Raw genomic sequence first — 20,796 nt, forward strand, 5'->3', positions numbered from 1 at the left:
ATATCAAAAAAATGTATCAATCAATGTCTTTCTAATTTTATAAGAACCATGTTATCAATTAAAGCATATATTACAGGGTAAAAAGGCGAGCAAAGCCATATGGGTTGACTTTTAATAAAAGCAGCGAAGAAAATCAAAAAGGATGAAAAACTTGCAGCGTTCTATGACCTAAATTAAATAATTTTTTTTTTTCACCGAAAACGCCGGGGTCCGGAAAGCATTACCCGGTCCGTTCCGAAGTCCGGATGGCTTCGTTCCGGTCCGGTCCGGAAAAAAATCGGTCTTTGAAGGTTCCGGTCCGATCGGACTTCGGGCCGGACCGGATCGGACTTTTACCGGACCCTACCCGGTCCGATGTCGAACACTAATATTGATCAAAAAGCAGGAGTTTGAGGCCTGTTTTCTGCGACTGATTAAAATAGGCGCTACTGCTTAAGCCGTTCCTTACCCTATATTTTACCATTGTAGACAGCACAGAGCCGTAGCTACTCCGTTTTGCGTGGGGGGCAGAGAATTTTTTATTTAATAAAACGTTATTTTTGTAGAGTAAGCGAAACCATTATGAGCTCGACGAAAAAAAGTACCTTTACGCGTCTAACGGGGTACCCGGATACTCACAAATTAAAATTCTTATAACATTTGCAGTTTTCCTCATATTACGATAGTTTTAGCACCAAAAGATTCTGAAGCTCATTAGTTTTCAAATAAGCGTTAGTGGTGTCCCGTAAGATTTTTTTATTCCCAAAAATCCGGTTTTCCGGGTTTACATTCCGAAAAAAAAAACAAACTGCGAATGTGCGTATAGTTGAAAGGAAGCAGGGATATAAAGTTTATTCTTTTTATTTATTTATATTTTTATTTATTTATTTATTTATTTATTTATTTATTTATTTATTTATTTATTTATTTATTTATTTATATATTTATTTATTTATTTATTTATTCATTTATTTATGTATAGGGAGGAGGGATGTTTTGTGATGAATTACCACCTCATTAAAGGAAAGAAAAAACTACTGCAAATTTTAATGAGCTTGCTAACTTAAATGAGCAGGTTTACATAGTGTAATTGAGTTTCAGGGGACCAACTTTTTCCGCAGGTTTAACCATTTTCACTCTAACTGAGTAAGAGCTTCATACATTTACTTTGTATTCATATCAAGCTCGGATTCCAATACCCAGCAATGCAATATTTCAGCTGAATCGCCTCGAAGCGATCAATGTTTTAACTTTTCGACTGATGAAAAAATGCACAGGTAGTAGTTCATAACATCGTCGATATCGAATTTTTTTATGCCAAATGTCTTTAAAATGCACGAAACGTCGAGATCTGGTGTAGGGTAGAGCGGGGCTAGTTGAGAGAGAAACTAAACAACAAAATACAGTTCAGTTTTGATTAGGATGTACACACTTAAAACTGGATCTCGATCTCGGCAAAAAAACATCCGAGTTCACTCGGCAACTTTGGAGTCAACCGGTATTTCAGCAAAAAAATGCCGGTTGCCGACAGTTGTCAGATCATTTTGCCGAGACTTCGTCCAAAAAACTAAGCTTGACGAATCTCGTCTCTATTTTTCGCCGAATTTATCGGTGAACACTGTTGATGCCGAGGTCAGCAAAAACATTACTGGTATCTCGGCATAAATTTTACTCGTTGCCGTGTTTCGGCAATACAGCTGTCATTCTCATGAACGAGTTGCCGCCATTTTTCTTAGTGCAAATTTATGCGTGTTACGGGTGAGCAAACAGGAATCGGATACAAGTTTGGCTGAAATTCGTGCAAATTACAAGTGTTTACAATCCGGTAGCCGAAAAAAATGTAGTACAGTTTGGGGGGAAATGGCTGGAACTCAAAAAGTGTAGTTTCAAATCGTGTGAATACAATATTGTATTTGTTTTAGGGATAGGCATTAGACGTAATTTTAGATTAGATGTTTAGCTCAATGCCCTACTGGCGAGCAAGATAAAGATAAGTATTGAAGATTTAGTATGAATAGTTTTCTTTACTTAATAAAACTCATCGAGCTTATAATTTATCTTTTGAAAGAACTTTGCTTACCTTATTCACAGCAAAACTATTTTCTGCGTTTGAATTCCACTGAAAAAAACGGCTCTTTACTGTGCCGAACATTCAGCTTATATAACCGAAAGATCGTTGGACTGGTTTGCCGCTTCTCGGCTGGATTTGCCGAGAGCACAGTCAACTGTGTACCGCGATTCTCGGCATAAAATGACATCTGTCAAATATTGGTTTTCCGAGATTCTCGGCAAAAGAGATTCAGCCGAGATGGTTGCCGAGCACTCGGCTGTCCAAATCTCGGCACAAACAACGCCGAGATTCGGCGAAATTTTTTAAGTGTGTATAATAAATACAGGTTGGTGCCAAATTGGCAATCAATTCTTTTTGTCTGAACAAAGCTAGCCAATTTGAAATAAACCTAGTTCAATGCAGAATGAAAGTCCTTTTTGTTAGTTTTAAGTTGTGTAAAGCAAATTTTTGCCAAAATTTTATTTTCATACATTTTAAGTAATTTTCATATTGAATAGATAAGGGGCTAGTTGGTCACATACTAGCGTGAATGATTGGTCGTATGCACATCATCAATGAATGGTCAATTTACCCCACACCCTGACCAACTTACCTCACCTGAGGGACTAGTTGGCCACTTTGACATCCACTTAAAAAACATTAAACATTCGCAAAATCGTAAACTATTATGAGTCGTTAATATTTTTTCTAAAAGCTACAAACATAACGCAACATTTTCATGTCATGAGTTTTTGCAATAATATTCTCTAAAAATAGTTACAGAATATTTCGACCAAAAATGACCAACTAGCCCCGCTCTACCCTACCTAATCGGAAAAAAAATTTTTTTTTCTCTCTACCTCCTAATGGGAAAAAATTGACTTTCGAGAAGACGAAACTTTTGAGCCCTATAGATTTAAATATGAACATCACATGAATAACGTAAAATGAGGCAAAATATACCACCAACACGGTCAGGTAATCATCACCATCCGATTGTTTAGAACTTTTTATATAGGATAGGTCTATTTTTGAGCAAAAAGCTCAGCGACAATTGTGATTGTATGAATTTGAGAATAAAAATCACAAAATAAGGTAAAATGGGGCAAAATATATCACCTCGGTCGTAAGCTGAGCGGCGTTTTATTTTATACATCTTTTAACCCGGAAATCACATAAATAAGGTTGAATGGGGAGAAATATACAATTTAAAGGGCCGGGAACCGAGTGAAACCATCTCTATTGAGTCTCTCGCTAATGTATTCGTGGATTTTGTTCATTTTTGCGCAAAAAAAAATCAGCGGCATTCGTAGCTACGACAGAGGAAATCCAACCCGCAAATAGAGGGTGAAAAGGCAAAATAGACATTTTCTCGCGCCCAGCACAGGATGAAACCATCGACAATCTCTTTGTTGACCAATTTTACAAAAGAAATGCTATATTTCAGGTTGCCAGTTAAGCGGCGTTTATTTAGTGGGAATTTCATTTTTCCAGTGAGCATTGTTTTGATCTTTTGTGGTATTTCAAGTCGTCATAGGGGTCGCTTGATGGATTTTGGCTCAATGATCCGGGAGTATTCGGAACACAATCGGGTCAGGTCCGCCTGTGACCTATGACGACTTAGACATTTACTATGACCACCAGAGTAATTAGAGGCATGGTACGGTTCTAAGAACTGCTTTTACCATGACAATTATATTTCCGGCATATGTTCCGGCCATATATTCGGAACCAGTTCACCGATTTCGATCATCCTCCTCGGCAACATAATAAACCAGAACATTTTTCTTTTGGCGATTGTTGAGCTTAAATTGGTAAAAAAGACGAAATTGAACCGTACTCAAACCGAACCGGGTCTGTACTTTGATATTATTCTGGTTTGTGGTCCTAGCTGTCTTTCTAAAATAATTTTCATTTTTGGGGCTAAATTTCGAGCATTTTCTTAAAAAAGGTTTGAACCGGCTCGAGGAAAATTGTTTTTCTTTCATGTTCGATTTTTTTATCTTCAAATGGTCGGCGTGCGACCAGACCGAGCCAAGCGCCAAACACATTGTTTTGAGTAATTGACATTTGAAGGTTGACCACACAAAAATAATCGTGTTTGAACTAATCAATAATTCAATGCTAACACGTAATGAATAAGGCTTAATAAATGTCCTGTTATGATAAACACACGAAAAATAGCAATAATTGATAAAATATTTGGTTTTTATTTTTGACACCTATGCACTCAGTTCACTCTGGTCGAACAAAAATTTAAAAAAATGGTCTTCAGTTCGGTCTGGTCAAACCCTAGGACAGGGCGTGACAAGTGGCTTCTAGTTATTCTTCTTTTCGTTCAAAATTGCCCTCATGAAACATTGTGATTTTTCGGCACGTCGCTTGCCAGTGTTTCCAAAAATGTTTAATTAGGAAAATATAAATATCAAGGATTCTCCAAGTTCTGGATTTCAATTTTAATTAATTCATTTTACAATGCTAGTTCAATTGATTTGAAGATATATGTTAAATTTATTTGAACCACCTATAATTTCAACTCATTTTAGGTTCCTCTTGCTTATCATGAAATGAATCTGCTATTGTTTATCATACGTAGTGTCAAAAACATGAATAACATTTCGAATGTTGATTGTTATAGACATTACCCAGTATAGTGTATGAAAAAAATTCAAAAAATTGTTGAACCAAAAGCTGTTCATTCACTTGGTAAGCAAAAACAGTGTGAACAAAAAATACCGATAGTTTTCGCAGCACGGCCAACCGTAACGACTAATAATAAATTTTAACAGTGCGCTAAGTAAAATCGACCAACCAGAAAGGGCTTTCGCTTTGACAGAACTTTGGGTGATTTTTGGTTGCTCTTGTCACGTCCTGTCCTAGGTCAAACCTATTTACTACAACATATCAACTTGACTATTTAACAAGCTAATTTTTCTCACTAGTCAAACGTAACTCATAGATATCAACGCTGCTTTATCTCTCAGTCCAATCTGTATCAAAAATTATACAGTTGATAAACAAGCAATGTTTCATTTCTGTTGCTCTATTTTCTGGTGCCAAAGCGCTCCAAGTGTTAAGTGTTAAGATAGTATCAATATGGAATGCTCTGGTATTTTGAAGCGGGTATTGTCTATATTAACCCAGTCCTGACGTTTGTTAAAAGAAAAAACTTAATGTTATTTGAAAAATATCAAATGAAAATAAAATGCACTTGGTTCGGTTTGGCTCAACAAGATCTTGAAAAAAAGTGATTTGCCCATTGAAACGAAATTCGGCTCTACGAAAACCACCTGGCTGTTTATTTATCTAATTCTGATGACAGTCGTATTAACGAGCTGTCCGAAGCGGAGAAATCAGTTACTGGTTAAAATAAATCGCAAAGTTTGCTTTTAAATCACAAACAATCACTTTCTTTAGATACCATGTCTGTGTCTACGATTCACTCTGGCCGAACGCAACTTTGTTCTTTTCACAAAGTGCTACAGAGATTTTTTATTAACACACGCCTATGAACTGTTCAAGTGATTTCATTCTTTAATGGAACATAGATTATCAGTTTGCACATCCACTGGTGCTAATAACTCGATTTTAAAGAAAATGGCGCTTGGTTCGGTCTGGTCGCACGCCGACCAAATGCGTTTTTACAGGGTATCACCGTGGAAGTGATACACTTTATTTATGTCATAAAACTAGAACTCTGTTTTTTTATTATCATGATAGAGTAGTATAGTAGAGTTGAATCAGTTCAGTTTAAATCTTTCAACATTTGATTATGGCTCGCAAACGCTTCTCGAAATTATCACAAGCCACACGCATGACTTCGGTCGGCATTTCCTCCCAGTTTTTTACCAAACGATTATTACTTTAATTACTTTCCTGGTGAAACATCCCTCAGGATTTCACCTGCTTCACGATGTTACGCCAACGTTCTCGGTCCATAGCAGCTTGTTTCCAGTTTCTTGAGAGTCCCACACTTCCAAGATCTTGCTCCACTTGGCCTAACCACCTAGCTCGTTGTGCACCTCTACGTCTTGTACCGGCTGAATTCGCGACGAACACCATTTTTGCGGGATTGTTGTCCGGCATTCTTACAACATGTCCCGCCCATTGTACCCTTCCAGCTTTCGCGATTTTCTGGATACTGGGTTCGCTGTCGAGTTGCGCCAGCTCGTGGTTCATCCTTCGCCGCAATACGCCATCCTCACATACTCCGCCGAAGATAGTCCTAGAGGACTACTGGTCTTACAAGCGTCTTGTACATGGTGCACTTGGTATGGGTACCAAGTTAAAAGTGTCCAAAGTCATGTTTTGCTTCACTCAGCATATACCCCCACACGCTGAATTCCAATGGATTCAAATCAGGAAAGGATGCGAGTCATTTAGAGATGCTAATAGAACACGGTAAATTCTCGTTGCACCATTTCTGAACAACCAATGCCCTAGCGCTGAATCTTGTTGAAAGCAGAAACTTCTTTTCTCCAAATAATTCCTTGGTAAAAGCAAAAAGCAAAGCCTTGGTGCCCCAATCCAATTCGGAACTCGACCTTCTGTTTATTTATACACAGACTTCGCAGCTGACTGTTTAGTGTACAGTAGAGATGATCGGGTTTGATGATTTTCAAACCCGTACCCGACCCGAACCCGAATTTTTTTCTCGGTCGAAACCCGAGCCCGACGCGAACCCGAAACTTTTTTTTTTTTCGTTCAAACCCGAACCCGACCCGAACCCGAAAATTTTATTTCTTTGAAACCCGAACCCGAGATTTCATAGATTTTATAGTCGGGTTTCGGGTTTTCATACCCAAACCCGACCTGAACCCGACATTTTTAAACCCGAACCCGACCAGAACCCGACCCGAACCCGACCAGAACCCGACCCGAACCCGAAAATATTTTTTTCGCAAAACCCGAACCCGACCCGTACCCGACATTTTCGAAAATTTTCAAACCCGAACCCGACCCGAACTCGTCTCTAGTGTACAGGACAATTGCGGGGATAGTGCTACAATTCTACTGACACTAACAGTCTCTCCCGAGCTGAGACTCGAACCTACGACGAGACGACTGGCTTGTTAGGCCGGCATCGTACCTTGAGTCCATCTGGGAGATTCCTTTGCACAAGGCAGCAAATGGTCTTCAATGGCTTATTGTAGATAGTACTCTTTATTCATTTTCTCGCCCCTGTCGATGAACAGCAGTGGAAATTTTTTTCCTCTGTTGGATATTGCTCCCCATACCATCACAGCTGAAGCATTCTGGAATCGGTTCACTTCTGTTTCATCGGCTGGAATTTTAACGTAATTTTTAGTCACTTAAATTTGTGTTCAGAATTATTTTCTTTTTCGACTTCTGAATTTTGGGGATGTTTTACAGCATAAACTTTTGTGTGCTTTCTTTCTATCTTTTATATATGTTTTAGTTTTTTTGTAGTTAAGTTGAAATCAATTTTTGATTGCAGCTTTCGGCCTTTTTCTGACATAAAGTAAACTTAAGCTTAATTTTTCACATTTTTCTGTTTTCAGCTGATTCTGCTTTCTACGAGTATTGGTAGCAAAATTTTAAATTTTAAATTTTTGTGTTTACAGTTGAGCATATGTTGTCTAAAACAGCCGATGTGTACAATCAATACCGAGAAGCTCAGTTCTGTCATTGGGACGTACGTGATTTTCCTCGATACTTCGCATCCAGACATTATTCATTCGTTTTTAAACACGTTAATTATAACATATTAATTCTCATGTGTTTCGAGGTAGGTATTTAGAAAATCGTAAGCTCTTTTAATTTTCAATTTTAAACAGTAGTTTGGAATTATAATTCATTCTTACCTTGTAGTATGCCAACGCGGCTCTCACGATGGCCTGGACCTGCCAAGACCTGATGATTATCCTAGTCTCGCTGGGCTTGATAACATACTTCAAACATATCCACGAAAAGATTCGTCAGTTCGCTAATGGCATAATGATTGCGAACGAGCAATTCTGGATCGAAATTCGCTCGCAGTATGTGCAGTTGTGTGATCTTGTTGATACGGCAAACAATTTACTAGCCTCGCTCATCATCAGCTCCTGTGGAACGAATTTGTACCTGATCTGCTTCCAGCTGCTCAACATCAGCCGGTATGATTGCTTTTTAAGTATTCATACATGACTGAAGATTTCTATTCCAGTAAAGAGGAAAGCTTAGCATCGGCCATCAATCACTGGTATTCTCTGATTTACCTCATCTCGAAAACGGCCCTAGTTTTCTATACGGCTTCAATGGTCAATGAAGCTGCTCTGGCACCACGATCAGTTTGCATTATGGTCCCAAATATCGGTTGGTGCCTAGAGCTGGATCGATTTGCCTGTCAACTTCGTACCGCACGGGTGGCACTTTCGGGAATGGGATTTTTTCATTTAACCAAACGAACCATGATGGCGGTGAGAGATTGTATTGCATATTTTTATCTCCGTATTTTTTTTTTATTTTTTTTTTTCAGATGGCAGGAACGGTAGCGACTTACGAATTAGTCATGCTTAAGTTCGCTGAGAATACCGAAGGAATTGGAGATGTTGCTCCGTGTTCAGCCCTAGCTTTTTCGAAGGATGTTTAGAAAGATTCAGATTAGGTTATCTCTGAATTTTGAAAATCTTTCAATGCGAACCAGCGAACCAAAATTCAAAACATGAAATCTAATCCAATTGTGATCGAAATTCAATTGAAATCTATTACACTTACTTTCTTTCATGGTAACACGTTGTTAACCGCGAATCAAGAATTCGTCTTCAAATCACTAAATCTTGGGTTAGTCTTCTCCAGTCTTCATCCTCATCCACACCACACAACCAACGAGTACGCAGTCACATCTGTTCAACTGAAGAACCAAAAACGAGACAAAATCTCTTTATTTCAAGTATCGACATCTAGCGGTGGAGAGCATGCATTTTACACTCGAAATTTCATTACGCTTATATTCCATTCATTCAACAAAAGGACTGTATGAGCTCTCGCCGCTTTTTCATCGAGAGAATCCTTTGTTCTCCCCGGTACTGGTATGGCGAGGGTGCCTTTTCATGACAAACGTACAGTACCACCCGCATGCGTGCAACGGTTTTTATGTAGATATATTTTTAATGAATTTCATTGTTGCCCAAGTTGAAAACTGAATATCGTGACTAACGATAATCAATTTTTACATTGTACCTAATGAAGTAAGCAGTGTTTGTACAGCGCGTCTGATATGCATTTCTAGCAATGTTAGGTATTAAAAACGGTACGAGAAATAAATACTGTCGTTGATCGAGAAATTCGGTTTCCAAGTCCAAGGAAAATATTCAACTAACAGGTTAAAATAGTTTTAGCAGTCGCGAGGTGTACGATCCAAGAAAATTAGTTAGACAATGTTTGAATGGTTGAAAGATTTTAGTGTAATTTGTTTCATTGACGTTGATTGTGAATTGTTACTGAATTTCCACTTTAAAGATCTCTTGAATGCGATCCTGTCTTAGCTTGATTTTGATAGATTCAACTATTCAAGATCACCTTTTTGCCTGGACATTAAAGCAAAAAAAAAAATAGTATTTTGGTACATGTTCAAACTATTGGAGCGAACTGTACGAACGATGCACTGTAAAATCAATGTAGGATGGAACAGCAAAAAATGAATGCGAAAGCTTGGGCACCGATTTGCTGCAGAGTTTTGTTCGAAGTTGCATATCTGTTCTGTGACGCAGTCTACCACGAAGTCGCCTACCTCTGTCGGGTTCACTGTAGCTTACCAGCATGCGGATATCAGTTTGATGATATCCGCATGTTGGTATGCTTGGTTCATTACCACAAAAGATCAAAATAATGGTCGCAGTGGTCTAAATCTTACACAAAAAAATGCTTGGTTCATCTCGTGGTTCATACACCTACGCCACAGTCCACTCTCCAGTTTTCCGCTAAGTATTCCACGCAGAATCCTACACTCGAAGACTCCAACTACTCGCTAATCGACCACCGGGAGAATCAGCGTTCTGTAGAGCGCAAATTTCGTGCGGACATGCATGCTGTGGGACCTTGGGTGGCTACGCATATCGTAAAAGATCCTGTTTGCGGCCGCTATCTGTCACTTCAATCCAAATCCAATCCTAATACAATCCAAAAACCTACCCAAATAATATAAACTCTGTGTAACTGATATTATTTGTCTTTTTTGTTGAAGACGAAACATACTTTTCGAGCGTATACTGGACGTTCTTTATTTGACCTTTAGTCCAAATGGGAAAAGAACAAATTTGAGAAAATGTATAAACTTGTTCAAGAATCAATTAATGGAATTCCACATCGCTGAGTAAAAGATAGAACGAAACCTGCTCTCGTTAAAAATCACAGGAGGGTTGTGTGCAAAGCCACGACCGCAAGGTTGAAGTAGAATACTTTTACACAGCTCTACTTACGGCGCCGCTTTTCGCGTTTAGCCTGGCAGAGGTCTAATGCGCACGGCCAACACAATAGAAAGGTGTTTTCACATTGGAAATTAGACACGGATTTACTGGAACAAGTGTTGGCAAATGCATCTACCGCTGATACCGCCGCTATCGTACGAAAGCGCGTCGTTTCATGTGGGGAATAATATCAACAACGAAAAATGACGCGCGTCTAAGCACACCCGAACTGTTTCGCCGTGCCGCTTCCATTTACTTCCTTATAACATCCGCCTCATGGAAGTACCGGCTGCACCTACCGCTGAGGCTGTTACCATACTGCTACTGGTACCCAAAACTATTAACTCTTCAAATTAAGTGTTTTATTTGTCCTCAAAAGAACAATTGTTCAATTCCATATCGGATATAACGCAATCGCAGCTCTGTAATATTACCGACAGTAATATTCTTCTGAACAAAATGATCCAACTTTTCCATTAGAGGAAGTGCTGGCTGATGTACGGCAAAAATCTCGCCCGATCGCTCGCGTTGGCGTTCGCTCTCAGGCAGAGGCCTGAGATGTGGTGACCAACCACAGGGCAAGTGATTTGTTTAATTTGAAGGCAACCACAGGCGCAACCCGCTGCTATGGTCTGTTACTGCTGAGTGCCGATATCTGCTGTTACTGCTGTCAACGTTGTGGACGGTCCATCCAGTTCACCTTCCGACTAATGAATGTAGCTAGTTTTCCCAGAAACACTCTTTTATAGCCGAAGGGTGCTACGAAATAGGCCACGCCTTTCAGTTCAGTTGTTCCATTCCCTGATGTTCTTCAAACAAATTATTCCACAATTCGCATATGATTTTTGTATCCAGCGAATAAACACCGATGGTGCTCTCACACACGCAACGGTTCTAACCCGTATCTTATTGCGGTTTGTAACATCAAGCGATTTCGTTTGCTCGCTGTTGCGTGTTGCAACTTGACAACTGGGAGACGACGAAATTCTGTTCATGCTGATTGATTGAATCGACTTCATATTACCTCTGCATAGTCGAACTAACTGCTTTTGTGAATGCGTTCTAACAGGGCAGTTTATTATTCAAAGTCGGTTATGCTGATCGCAGCCTTTGCGCTGCCCCTACCGTGGGGAGTTTCCTAAATAAAGTAAAAACTAGACAACTACAACAAAATGTGATTGCATCCCGCATAGAATGTCTGCTCGTGCTGATGCCAGAAAATTATTAATTTTCAATGATTTGTTTATTTGCTTTGAAAAAGGCATATCGCGGTTCAAAATCGGTTGCTGATCGCAACCTTTTAGCTGCCTTAACAGTGGGGGAGTTAAGATACACGGACAACATGCACTGTAAAAGCTATTTCACAGTAAATTAGACGGGTGCGACAGATTTAAATTGCTAGGATTCAACACAGAATGCTTGCTTGCGTTGTCAAAAATTATTGACTGTCAATGACTTGTTTATTTGCCTTGAAAAAGGCATTTTGATTTTTAAATTTTTTTTTGCATTTTTTTTGATTTCCTGATGGCAATCTTCATGCTGCCCCAACACGGGGGGAATAATGGCAGTCTGGCGACACACGCTGAGAAGAACCGCGCTGCTTCTGAGACGTGGTGACCAACCACAGGGCTAGGGCTGCTGCTAAGAACGGACGACTGCCGTTGTCGCTGTCTAGAGCTATTATGAGCGGCTTCGGCTGAAACAGGCTCTTATATAGGCCAAATAGCATGTTTTAAATTGCAAGGTATATAATTCTGTCGACCGTGCTTGGGAAGCAATCGTATAACGACCAATCAGAGGTCGAATTTTTCGCTTTGACAAGGCTTGACTATTTTCAATAGTACAATAGTGCGAATAATAAAATTACAATTATCTTCTTTTGGGAAGAATCTTAGAAGATATTCCAATCTATTGCTACAAGTAAGTAGGAAATCCATCGAATACTAACCGATGTATTAGCATTTGAAATTGGACATATTTTTCACTTTTCTCGGTTTTAGATTTCCATTTCACATCCCTATGTAGCCGAACTTCCTGAGAGAAGTATTCTACTTCAAAAATGTCAAGTGAGCAAGGACGAATGCAAAATCATCCTGCTTCCTTAATTTCTCTTATGCAAACCCAAACTAACAAAACACATACATCACTGTCAACGAACACGATAATCAGTGTTAAGCGAAAAATACCGAAAGTAAAAACCGCGTTAAAATATTCAATAATTTTGCCACTTCAGTATCTTCTGACCAAATTAATTCAGTTGTAGGATATACTTCATCAGGGGGAAGATTCCGGTTGAAACCGGAGCTTACAGAAAAAACATGGTTTCTTAAGAGAAATAAAAACATATAGAGAGACCTACTTGTTTTGCCTAGATGCTTTAGTTTGCAATGATGAAACACTACACTTTTTTCTTCAATATGTGAATAATTGCCGCAAACCCGCAATGAAAAACAACGACAGAAGTGATAATCACCAAGAATTCAATAAATCGTTTAGATTTTATTTTCTCATTTTCCTAGCAATTAGGGTGCTACACGATTGCCAAGCTACCAACTATTATCAATACCGAAAAACACAGTTACATTTCACCTATCGAAAACGTTCTGCAGTAGTGCCATATGCTGTTGCTGTAAAAACTGGGCTATCAGATCGTCCAAATCCTCATTGCAGCGCGCAATTTGCTGCCGTATGACTTGCTTAAAATCTTCCTTCACTCCGCGGTCCGACCCACGGGTACCGATTCGACGGGAGCTACCAGCCGCTGTTAAACTGTTCGCAGCCTGCGGAAGAGCAAACTCCAGCTTTATTTCGGGACACTTCTGCCATAGGTACATGAATTCTTCGACAATTTCAACATTGACGATGTAACTGGTAAAAAGCAGATAGCTAAACTGTCGCCGCGATTTAATAATCTCGAAAATAATTTCGACGATGGTCGACTCATGTGGCCAGTTAAGTTGACACAGTACCAAAAGATTCCCCATCAGCGAACTGGAACAGTCCGGGTCACCTAGCTTGGTTTTTAACAGTGTGATGAGAATCTGCACAATGTAATGAAGAATAGAACGTTTTGTTAGCGGCATCAGCATCAATACCCTGGAAGCTGGCGAAAGCGATATACTTTGCAAATAGGTACCATTTGTAGTAGGTAAGTTCTGCACTATGTTACTCATTAGCTCGAACAAGTGCACATTTATGTTTCCTTGAGCAAGTGCCAAGCCAAAGAGACGGACGTTTTTTTCCAGTTGGCTCATGTTGCGGGCGTTAGGCGATTGCAGTAATGAGTGGGTCTCCTCGTGTTGTCCCACGTACACAGAGAGATCCATTAGAAACTTTTGAATCCAGAGAGACAGGGCTGGAATGCAAATTATCAATTGTGTAAAGTCAGCCTTCAAAATCTCATTGGAGTGCAACAGTTGCCAGCAGTTGTAAGACGTAACAAGACAGTTCGGAGCATCCGGGTTTACTGGACCATTTACAACCACCTGCGGAATTTCTAGAACTGGTTCGAGCTGTCTCCGCTTTAAATCTAGTTTAAGATCCTTCAAACCATCAACCAAAACTACCTCAATTTCTCCATCTTTGCTTTTGAGATGCGAAAAATTGATGTACTCTTGAAGAGAAAGCACAAACACAATCGTCGCACAAAACAGAATTTGTTTATTCTCCGAGGGGCGTGGCGGTGCCGACTGCACTATCTGTATAATCTTCTGCCAATAGATGTCCTTACTCCAGCCCTTCTTGTACGGTACAAAAGGCTCCCATTTTAGAATCTTGCCGCAGAATTCCATTGTTTCGAAGATTTTACGCCAGCATTCGGAAACCAGGCGACTTTTATCTTCAGAATCTACTAACATCTGATTAAGATAGTACTCGAAACAAATAGCCATGATCTGATGCACCAATTTGTTGGGTAAATCTGGAGGACGATTGAATATCAACGGAATGGCTTCCTGAACTAGCATCTCCTTGAAGCTAGGAATGGCGATGTTCTGCACTAGAGTATCTACTAAGCGAGGCTGAAAAAGAAAAAAATCAATCGCAGCATAATCAGTTTGCGAGGGTATAGTTTAGCTTACAGCATGCGTGGAAATGGCTTGAGGAAAACGCTTCAACAGGAGCAGTATCAATCTACAATGGTCCAGATTGTTGTTGGAATGAGCAGCCGTAAGCAGGAGAATCTTATGTTGCACCTCATACGAGATATACTGGAACATTTTCACGTAGAACTCCTGCTCCGGGGTTGTCGTCCCTTCTGGCACACGCAAGGCGGCAGTCATCAAGGAAATTTCATTCAACAAGCTAGCCGGCGTTTGATGAGCATTTTGGAACGTCATTATACTGGAATGGTTTAGGATTGTTTCTGTTTCTTGAATGGACCAACACTAACTTTATACTTACATATAGCTCAAACATTTGGCAGCTTCCTCAAAATTTTTGCCGTTCTTCTCGATTTCATATGCCTCAAACTGGACACCAAAATCATTCGGAAACAGTGTCTTGGCGGCAATGATCCAAGCCTTCGCCGTGTATGGATCAGAAGTCTGTTTGGCGCGTGCTATCAAATATTTTTCACTTGAAAGTACATCCATTATGTTTTTTCTCTCACAGTTCAGTCAAATTTATGTTAAAATAGCAGCTAAAAGTAAGAATTATAGTAAATATTTTCATAAAATTCTAACCAGAATCCGGCGTTAGCCTGTTAACTACATTACGGCCACATAAAGGGTTTATTGTTTTGACAGTTCTACTGCGGGATGAACAGAGTTGCCAATAACTTTTTTCATTAACCTGGAAGAATGCTGAAGAAAAAACTGGAAAAAACTGGATTCCAAATAAATTTACAAAATACCACGGGAATGGCATCGCTGTCAGCTACCATACATTTGACGCGTTACCAACATCACTGGCACTGGCACCCGAAAAATGGGCAGTTTACCCTTATCTTATGTTGATTCGGGCAAACCGGCTAAATGTTAACTGCAATTATTAATAGCATATCAGACAGTTGTGAGCAATTTCTTAAGGTTTTCACATGGTATGTGATATTCTAAGTGATATTTAGTACATTAATTGTGTCCCAAAGCAAAGTGAAGCAAACTGTGACAGCAGAAAAAGTAGTTTTGAGACAAACGGTACAGAAATAGATGTTCGTAACGCTTGAAGGCTACCATACCATTCCCTTGCAAAATACCGACAAAATTGTGGGAGAGCTTCTTTGTGATGGTTATTGAATCCATTATAAGTTTCAAATACAGCGGACATACATTTTGTATGCTTATATTTTGTTAAACATATAGACTGAAAAATCTCATTTACAGGAGCAAAATTTGAAATTGCGCAACCAGTTAATAGCAAAAACAGAAAATAAAGCTTTTTTTATTTATTTTAACTTTTAACTTTTAACAAAAGAACTGATGCAACGTTTTCCTACGTTACAAGTGAGAAGTGTAAATTTCAGTTATCTCTGAGTTTGCTATCTCTTGATATCTGATTATTCGAACAATTTTCAAATTGCTCCGCAACAGAAAGTAATTTGAAGAATGCCGTCTGAATATAACGTTTTTGAAATAGATTGTTTTCATTTTTATATAACATTAACCTATCATTGCAATTAATTTCTTTTTCTGCATGATCTGATGAAGCCTTTTTGTTAGATTCTAGAATAAAACTGAACTTTATTTCTCAACCATGCAATACAACACCTAGTTTGGCTTTGTTTCGTACGAGAAGATACGATACTGAAAATGCTGTTAAGAGTTAAGAGTTAAGAGTGACTTATCAATCCACAAAATTTACGTTCTAAAAATATTTCAAAAAACCAATCGGAGGTTGAGTGTCCAAAAAATCTGGATAAAACTGGCAGATATACAAAAAACTGGAAGATTTTGAGATTAAACTGTTTGACTGGATCACTTGCAAAAAAACTGGAAGAATCCAGTTTAAACTGGAACATTGGCAACTCTGGGAATGAACGCGGTGCTAACGTCAGCATTTCAATTCATTCGTGTGCGATGAACAATCATTAGGAGAGAGGGGCGTAATTTAAATTACGTTGTCGGGTTAGGCCAACAGCACCAAAACTTGTTTCCAGAAATTTGAAGTGTTGTTTTTTTTTCTAATATAAGTTTATTAAGTGAACTAATTGAAATCAGAGAGGCATTTGCTTTATGAAGTAATTCGAAAGGAGGTAGATGCAGTTTGGAAGTGATGTGAATTTTCATATTCTAAAGTCCTTAGGAAGGTTCTCTATTAAATTATTTATTTCAACAAATCTATTTTTTAAAAATATGAACACTTTATTTAGTAAAATATGGTAAGCAAGACTCAGGATGTGTGTAATTAGTAACCTAAAGCAATGACCACACAATAATTTCACTATGTATGTACTCTCAATACGCATGTAAAATTAATGTTCGTTAAAACTACATCGACACATAAAAACAAATTAAAAGCTAGTGCAAGTTATTATGCAGTCATTAACTTTTACATCTTAACTTAAATTATATGTAGGATGCTATTTAAAAGTTTGTAATTTAATTTTTTATTACACTTAGCCTAGCTCCCATAGAGCTAAATTATTCTTTTCTAAAGAAAGCTTTCATTATACCGAAGAAAGATAAAGTACGTCAATAGTCTTACGCACTAGTGCCTACCAAATCATTTAATTTTACACCTAAGGTTCATTATTGCCTCATTTGTCTTAGGGACTCACAAAATATAACCACATGCAATAACTCAGCATAATTATGATTGAAATCAAAAACCAGTCAAATACACACGAAATATTAATTCTATTAAAATGTTTGAGCTTGCTCTTAGCCTTCGTTCTCTAGCTCGGCAGATTGTTGCTCAACTGGGTCCTGCTGCACTGGTGGTACTGCAGTAGTGGTGGTACCTTTGTTAGGATTGAACCGCTCGTATATGAGAATATTAGCTCCAATTCTGTCGGTTGTGTAGTCTGAATGGAAGAACGACTCTTTCTGTTCATACATTGCGAGGAAATCCTTTATTTGCGGTTCCAGCGTATCAAATGCAACGATGTGTGTCGGCAGTGCGCTTCTGGGATGAACTGGAAGATTTCTGCGAAGCCAACTTGTAGGTTCCTGGTGGAAAGTTTCTGCCTCGTCCACATAACTTTCATCATTAGCAAAATTTGGTTCGCAGCGTAAGAAACGCATTGAGGTGTTATGATGCACGTGGCTTTGGAAGGGCGTGGAGTGGCAAGGAAGAAGAAACAAAATTTTTGCCGGTAGATTAAATTCATCTCGGTAATTGCGTGCTATAGATTGCAACGAGGACATGACATCTAGAGCACCTCGCTGATGCACGAAGCTTAGATAACCGGCTGGCACCAAATTTCCAATCAACAGCGCAATAGCCGCAAACCAAACGAGTTTCCTGAAACAGTAAAATTCATTTAAATTTTATACGATACCATACATTGATAATGATTCTACCCAGATGCTTTTCGACTCCATCGCGATAGATAATCTCCAGAAAGGTACAGGCACAAGGGTAAAATCTGCAGGAGGAACCGAAACTCTTTATGTGGAAGCAACGAATAAACTACTAGCGTAAAGGCAATAGCTACAAGTAGTACGGAGCGTTCATGATAAACTTGTCTATTGCGTATAGTTTCCACGGCAGCGAGTAAGAACGGTAAAGTTCCGACTCCCAGAATCGTCGGCAATCCTACGTTAACGTACCAATACCAAGGATGTTCCCCATACCAGCTGCCTATGCCTTTGAGAACATTGAATTGAAGGAAATTATAAGACGACAAGAGTAGAGAACCATGAAGAAAGCTGTCGATGGCTACAGTGAAAGTCCCCACAATGAATCCGATTACAAGATATCGCTTCAACAGCAGTTCCCAAATAGGGTGACTGGACTTTTTCATATGGTACAGGCATAGCGGAATCCACGGAATAGCTGATGTTGGCCTAACGAACACAGATAATGCTACCGGCCACAGGAAGGTAGTACTCTCCGTAGCGGCCCATGGGAAGTAACTAAGAGCGATGACGGTCAGTGACGTTTCCAGTGTGTTGGAAAGCGTGCGGGAGGCGGTGTAGAACCAAAACCATGAACTCGCCAATACGAAAGTGGACCACTTGCTCTTGTTCGACCAAATATAGAACCTATAATCGGAGTAAGCCGACAGAAGGGCTTGGAGAACACGAGGCAGCAGCACAAGCAACTCTACAGTGTCCAGTTTCACCAGAGCAAGCAGCTTGTACAGTAGTGCAATCACTGATGGATAAACGTAGCTCCTTATGCCTTTCGTCCATTCCCAAGTGAGATGTCCATACCTAAAAATGTGGATTGATTAGAAAATAAAATAATTGTGCATGACAGAGCTTATTTTTAACAAAGGTAACATTTCTCCTTAAAAATAAGCGACATTTAATGTAGCCCCTAAGTAACACGCAGAAACAATTTTTAATCAACCTTACACAGATTTTTTTTTCGTTCATCATAAAATATTATACATCCAACGACATGCATGAAGTTTGTTCCTGCAATAAATTGTAATTTAGGTACGACCAACAAGTTGATCACATCTACATATTTAATCCTTATGGAAGATGCAATATTTACGAACATAATTTTGAATAGAAAGCAAATAAATATCAAGCTTGCAAATACGAGCGTGAAATTAGCATTTAAAGACCAAAGTATTGCTACATCATAATTTGGGAATTTCCTATTCGTAAGTCCAGAATTTATTTGCATTTTCTAAGTTTCTTATCATTCCCACATTACCCGAGAATGATTACAGTCAGGGTTGCCACATTTATATCTGTATTTTTCTTCGAAAATATCTGTATATCTGTATCTCGGGCCAAGAAATCTGTAATTAAAATCTGTATCGAGCAAACTAAGAATGTTGGAAAAATTTTTACTTACAGGATATATTAAAACAAGTTCATTTTTCTCTACGTGATGTTTAACAGGTTTTTGTTGAATTTATTTTTTTATGTTTTCGTTAATGCGATATTAGTATCTCTTCCTTGATCTGCAACATAGCTTTTCGCTTTTAAAATTGAGATCATTAGCTTAAGGGCCATGCAATTTCTGGTTTTAGACTCGTATCAACTATATATTGAAAGTATGCGTTCTAACCAAGCCGAAGAATGTGGATTTATTAAAAAATTTCTCACAAATGTTCTGTAACGGAAACTTGAATTTATCATCCCGTCTAGTGGTGTTCACCAGCTCAGACTAAGTTAAGTCAATGAATCTTCCGGTCAAAAAGTTTGTTTTAAGCGTGCGAAGTTCGTTATTCAGCCCTTGTCGGTCAGTTGCTGTTACGCATTTTAAGATTACTCGAGAAAAAATAAATTTAAAATTTAAGTAGCTGCCGTTTTTACAACAGAATCGATGAAATCCCACCTCTTTGCAATTTGTTTCACGAACTTTGAATAGAAATCCCGACAAATATTTCGAAACGTTAGTTTTCGCGCTGCGTCCAAGTCACATTCCACTTCTTCTGCATCGATACCAAGATAATATTGATGTTGTTTTTTTACAAAACTTTGAAAATCGTATAATCAGATTCAGATTGAAATTGATTTCTGTTCGTCGGTATAACAAAAAAAATCTATAAAATCTGTATTTTTGTCAGTATTCTGTAATTCTACAATCTAATCTGTATTGCTCTTTTAGTTCGAAAATCTGTAAAATGCAGAAAAATCTGTATATGTGGCATCCCTGATTACAGTGATTACATAACAAAGCAATCGAAAGACCCCTAGCATGATGAATATAATTTCGAGGAGACGCTTCATTCCGTAACCATATGCATGAACTCTCAGGCGACAGCTTCGGAGCCCGATTAAAGGGTTTAATTTGAAAACTTACCCGAACACAAGACGATGAGCAACTTCTAAACTTTGCCAGTACTCATCCGGAACATACCATGTTCTAACAAGAAAGACCGATGCCAGCCGCAGAGCGACGAAAAAAAGCAACACCTTGCTCAACATGTTCTCATGAACCTTCCGCTGGGTCCAAAATATACTCCGGTAAAGAATGAACGCGTATTTTTGAAGATGCTACCAATTACCAGCAGCGTGCTTTGAAATCAATTTTGTCACTTTTAATTTTCACTGAGAAATCTATCAAATTTCTTAACGCAAACTATCACTTGGCATTCGCCATCAAAACCGGTACATAATTACTACCGGTTTTTACGTTAAACCAATGAAAATAACGGCAAAATCACTGGAAAATGAGGACCACATCGCCAGACAACTGTCCCCCTCGAAGAAATAGCACACACACAACTATACCATTCGCCGACGGTTGAGAACAAAAATAAACTCTTCAGCACCTTTCTTCACTCGCCCTTCA

The 20,796-nt window shown here is 38.8% G+C and overlaps 4 protein-coding genes across 4 annotated transcripts in view; 2 read left to right on the plus strand and 2 right to left on the minus strand.

The window, feature by feature from the left end:
- LOC129729077 (uncharacterized) overlaps window positions 1-8,621 on the plus strand; it is a 31,659-nt gene extending 23,038 nt beyond the window's left edge. The window contains exons 7-10 of the mRNA XM_055687558.1: window positions 7,615-7,778; window positions 7,862-8,145; window positions 8,196-8,448; window positions 8,508-8,621. Of these exons, the coding sequence (XP_055543533.1) occupies window positions 7,615-7,778; window positions 7,862-8,145; window positions 8,196-8,448; window positions 8,508-8,621 (815 nt within the window). The remainder of the gene's footprint in view (window positions 1-7,614; window positions 7,779-7,861; window positions 8,146-8,195; window positions 8,449-8,507) is intronic.
- The window catches only part of LOC129730427 (uncharacterized), a 291,440-nt gene that overhangs the window by 115,562 nt on the left and 155,082 nt on the right, over window positions 1-20,796 (plus strand). The gene's annotated exons all lie outside the window — the stretch shown is intronic.
- On the minus strand, window positions 12,897-15,175 carry LOC129730416 (integrator complex subunit 10). Its single transcript, XM_055689735.1, has 3 exons — window positions 14,839-15,175; window positions 14,517-14,778; window positions 12,897-14,456 (listed from the first exon to the last, which is right to left on the minus strand). Exons 1-3 carry the CDS (start codon window positions 15,027-15,029, stop codon window positions 13,023-13,025), a joined length of 1,887 nt encoding a protein of 628 aa, XP_055545710.1. The 5' UTR covers window positions 15,030-15,175; the 3' UTR covers window positions 12,897-13,022.
- LOC129730418 (GPI mannosyltransferase 3) lies at window positions 16,679-20,749 on the minus strand. Its single transcript, XM_055689737.1, has 3 exons — window positions 20,305-20,749; window positions 17,898-18,752; window positions 16,679-17,838 (listed from the first exon to the last, which is right to left on the minus strand). Exons 1-3 carry the CDS (start codon window positions 20,427-20,429, stop codon window positions 17,256-17,258), a joined length of 1,563 nt encoding a protein of 520 aa, XP_055545712.1. The 5' UTR covers window positions 20,430-20,749; the 3' UTR covers window positions 16,679-17,255.

The sequence above is a fragment of the Wyeomyia smithii genome, chromosome 3 (genome assembly GCF_029784165.1).
Source record: "Wyeomyia smithii strain HCP4-BCI-WySm-NY-G18 chromosome 3, ASM2978416v1, whole genome shotgun sequence".
Lineage (NCBI taxonomy): Eukaryota > Metazoa > Arthropoda > Insecta > Diptera > Culicidae > Wyeomyia > Wyeomyia smithii.